Source organism: Anarrhichthys ocellatus, unplaced genomic scaffold, assembly GCF_004355925.1.
Source record: "Anarrhichthys ocellatus isolate YVR2014 unplaced genomic scaffold, GSC_Weel_1.0 scaffold3787, whole genome shotgun sequence".
Taxonomy (NCBI): domain Eukaryota; kingdom Metazoa; phylum Chordata; class Actinopteri; order Perciformes; family Anarhichadidae; genus Anarrhichthys; species Anarrhichthys ocellatus.
The window spans coordinates 1,472-5,235 of record NW_022283761.1 but is presented as its reverse complement, the minus strand read 5'-3'; the positions used below and the strand labels follow the sequence as shown (position 1 = coordinate 5,235).

Below are 3,764 nucleotides of genomic sequence, written 5' to 3'. Positions count from 1 at the left end.
CTCTCCTCTGTCCTCATGTCCTCTCTCCTCATGTCCTCTGTCCTCCTGGCTGCTTTGTGTGTTCGTGTGTTTGTGTGTTTGTGTGTTTGTGTGTTTGTAGTTGGAGGAGCTCAGCCCGACACAGAGCAGAAGAGATGCTGCAGCATGATAATAAAAGAAACCAAAACATGAAGAAAACTAATAAAAAACACGTTTCTTAGTTTCAGGTGATTATACACGAATGAAATCATAGTGCTGAATATTGTTTTCCATTTCTGAGACATAATACTGAGGTGTGGTTAAGCTGTGTTGATAAGGACTTCATTGTAAGGCGCTCGCGTACCAACTGAAGTTATCACATGAAGTGACGAGGCTCACCAGTGACGGCTCACCAGCAGGTGAGTGAGGGCTGCGAGTTGAGTCAGCAGTGAAAGTGCTGCTGCAGACACACTACAGCTGCACACCTCTCCAGCTCATGAACTTCTGGGGAAGACCTGCACTGTTGTATTGCGGTGATCCATCCATCCAACAACAAGCTACACTGAACTGAAGTAACATATCAAGGATAAGGAGAGACTAGACCACTTCCACTTCCACACTCTTCTGTTTTCTCTTTTCTGCCCCCGACTCCTGTTGCCTCTTCTGAGCTCATTCTTTCTAAAATGGGTCAGACCCAGTGTTGCCACTGGCACAGCCTGCTATTACTCCAAGAGCTGGCTGTTGCATTGGCTGAACTTTAGTTGATGTAGAGCCACTAATTGAAGATCTGTCTCCCAGAGCAGCCTGCTCTCAGCAATGGTGCATAAATGACATTGAATTTGTAAATTATTTGCATATCATTCTGCGTGCAATAAGCCTTTTTTGCCTTTTGCATGTCATTTGTATGCCAAGTCTCTACTGACTGCAATGTAAACACATCACAACTAGTGACGTAATGTAGAATGTGAGAGAGCGCTCATGGTGGACATGTAGTGCTCCTCTTTCAGTAAACTGGTCTGTTGCAGGTGGGTGACCAGATCATGGAGATCAACAGTCAGAGCTTTCTCACCATCTCCCATGATGAGGCAGTTCAAATCCTCAAAACAGGACGCCACCTGCTGGTGAAGGTGAGGGATGTTGGTCGTCTGCCTCATGCACGCACAGTGGTGGATGAGACCAAATGGATCTGCAGTCAGGCCATAGCTGAAACCAATGCTACAGCTGTCCCGAGTTCTGTCACCAACCCCACTGTCAATGCTGGCATCCAGGGTAGTGTCAGCGCCAGTACCTGCAGTTCAAGGTGAGTACATTATAGTATTAGCCATGTAAAGTCAGTCACTGTCAGTGGAACTGGAGCAGAGACATTATATTGATAACTGATCTGTGCTTCTTTGTTTCCTCGTGTGATTTACTGTTAAGTATTAAGTATTAAGTATTAAGTGGGTTGGATGGGAGTTTTTCAGTGAATGAACAAACTAAACTTTAAATCCTCGATTTGAAATAAGTGTAATGAATTATCAGTGTTTCTGAATGAATCAGTAGCTCTTTGCAGAAGAGCATCCCTCACTGGTGACTAGTGGGCCAACCAGCCACCTGAACAAAACAAAACAACTCAAACCAGCAAGAAGTGAACTGAAGCATAAAATAGCTCTAAACTGAAGCAGTGCTGTTATGAACAAAACAAAAAGAACAAACCACATCATCCGTTACTATGAATCCAATGTGTGATCTCTGGTCTAAGGTGTGTTTGTATGCCCACTAGTTTGGTGCCAGTAGAAACTGCTTTTACTTTAATCAGACCAGACAAAAGGGCTGTTTAAACAACAGTTGTTCTGGTTCTTCAATGAATGAATTTGGAATCTGTGGACAAGCAAAACAAGTTCACAGCGGTCAATTCATTCATTCTGTTCATTTAAAACTAAACCAGTAACTACAGAAACATCATATGTTATTCCTTTGAACAAAGACTCGTTTTATGGTCCATTGGGGGTCCAGGACATGAAAACCTTTCCCTGCAGTGGAGGATTGTGTGGAGATACCCTCTCTCCCTCATCCGTCTGTCTTCCAGCCCTAATGGAGCTGCCCTGCTTGAGAATTTAGGGAGGTTTACATCTTCTGCCTTCTGCTGCTGCCTTAGAAGTCATACCAGATGACTCTCTGCTACACACCTCGTTAACCTCACATTGCTGTAGTCCTGCCTCAGGCGGGGCTACGGCAGGATGTTGATGTTGAGCTTTAACGTTCTAAATGTGTCAGAATTTAAAAGACAGAGGTATTTATCTTCATATATATCATTTGTTTCTTCAACATTGTTTTCTTCTTTGTTGCAGACCATCCTCAGCCAAAATTACACCTGTATTAGGAAAGGTAAGAATGGAAGCCGTGCATCACCGCCCTCTGCATACATGTTACCACTCTTCAAGCTTCATGTACTGATTCTACACTCAAACTCTCACATCTGAGACTTACAGGTGGGACTTTATTGATTCAATTCATTCATTTAACGACTTTGTACTAGACAAAATCAAAGCAGACCTGCAGCTTGAGTTTGACTTTACCATTATTATCCCGTTTAATTTGGGATGACTTAATATCTTTCCCAAGACCAAAGATTTTTAAACTATTATAAAACTACATTTTGCTTAGAACTGATGTACTTTTAATAGAAGTGTCACAATTTCAAACTTCAAAATGAAAAGCAGGGTCTGCAACTTCCTTCTAGCTTACGGGGAGCCTGCGACTGCACGTTTTAAAACATGGCCATGCCATATTAGGAGATGACGGAGAAGGTTTCTCAGCGTGCTCACCCGTGCGTCTTCAGCTGCTTCTCAGAATGTTGCATTGCTCTTTGTTTCAGCGGTTGTTTTTTGTTGTTTTGTGTTTTCTTCAACCTGAACTGATTCTCCCCGTTTCAGGAGACATTTGATGTTTAGTTTTTTTGTTCCCAATCAAATATCTTTCATGCTGTCATCAGCAGAGTTCAGCTAGCAGGTCTGGTCTTTCTGTCTCTTTAGAGAGATCTATGATCTAGTGGCTCTTCTTCTTTTCTGTGTTGAACAGTTTGTTCCCAGTGGACTGTTAAAAGAAGTTAATACTATTAGATTACATTAAATGAAATATCTAAATTTGACCATCAGGTCTGGTACATTCCCCACAATCAGAATCAGAATCAGAATCAGAACTGTTTATTGCCATGTATGTTGAACATACAAGGAATTTGGCGTGACGGGAGGTGCAAACATTTAACAATCAACAACAATCAGTGCAAGTAGAAGCATATTAAAATTTACAAGAAATATGAAATGAAGTAAGATATAAAATAAAGTGAAATCTAAAATAAAGTGCACAAACGAACAGATAACAGGACTTTAAACAACGAACAGACGACAGGACGATAAACAAATGAGATGTAAGTGTAGTGTAAAGTGTCGAGTGTAATAGAAGGGATGCAGGGGAGTGACCGGTGGGAATTTGTCCTGGGGTGACAGAGTCAGTGGGGGACCCGGGCTCTGTTAATGAGCCCGAGTGCGGACGGGAAGAAGCTGTTCGTGTGTCGTGAGGTCTTGGTGCTGATGGACCTCAGCCTCCTACCAGATGGAAGTGGCACGAACAGTTTGTGTCCAGGGTGAGAGGGGTCGGCTACAATCTTCCTTGCTCGCTTCAGGGACCTTGAAGCGAACAAGTCCTGGAGGGACGGCAGATTGCAGCCAATCACCCTCTCAGCAGAGCGGATGATGCGCTGCAGTCTGCCCTTGTCCTTGGCAGTGGCTGCAGCGTACCAGACTGATGGAGGAGCAGAGGATGGA

General features: G+C 43.3%; 1 protein-coding gene across 1 annotated transcript; it reads left to right on the top strand.

Annotated features, from left to right (window-relative positions):
- Positions 1 to 50: 50 nt before the first annotated feature.
- LOC116379143 (whirlin-like) lies at positions 51 to 3,176 on the top strand. Its single transcript, XM_031841073.1, has 2 exons — positions 51 to 1,258; positions 2,289 to 3,176. Exons 1-2 carry the CDS (start codon positions 999 to 1,001, stop codon positions 2,392 to 2,394), a joined length of 366 nt encoding a protein of 121 aa, XP_031696933.1. The 5' UTR covers positions 51 to 998; the 3' UTR covers positions 2,395 to 3,176.
- The last annotated feature ends 588 nt before the right edge of the window (positions 3,177 to 3,764 follow it).

Excerpts from the sequence above, each read along its gene's own strand:
- LOC116379143 (XM_031841073.1), top strand. The coding sequence starts at position 999 with ATGGAGATCAACAGTCAGAGCTTTCTCACCATCTCCCATGATGAGGCA. Across the intron at positions 1,259-2,288 it reads GCCAGTACCTGCAGTTCAAG|ACCATCCTCAGCCAAAATTA; the intron begins GTGAGTACATTA and ends TCTTTGTTGCAG.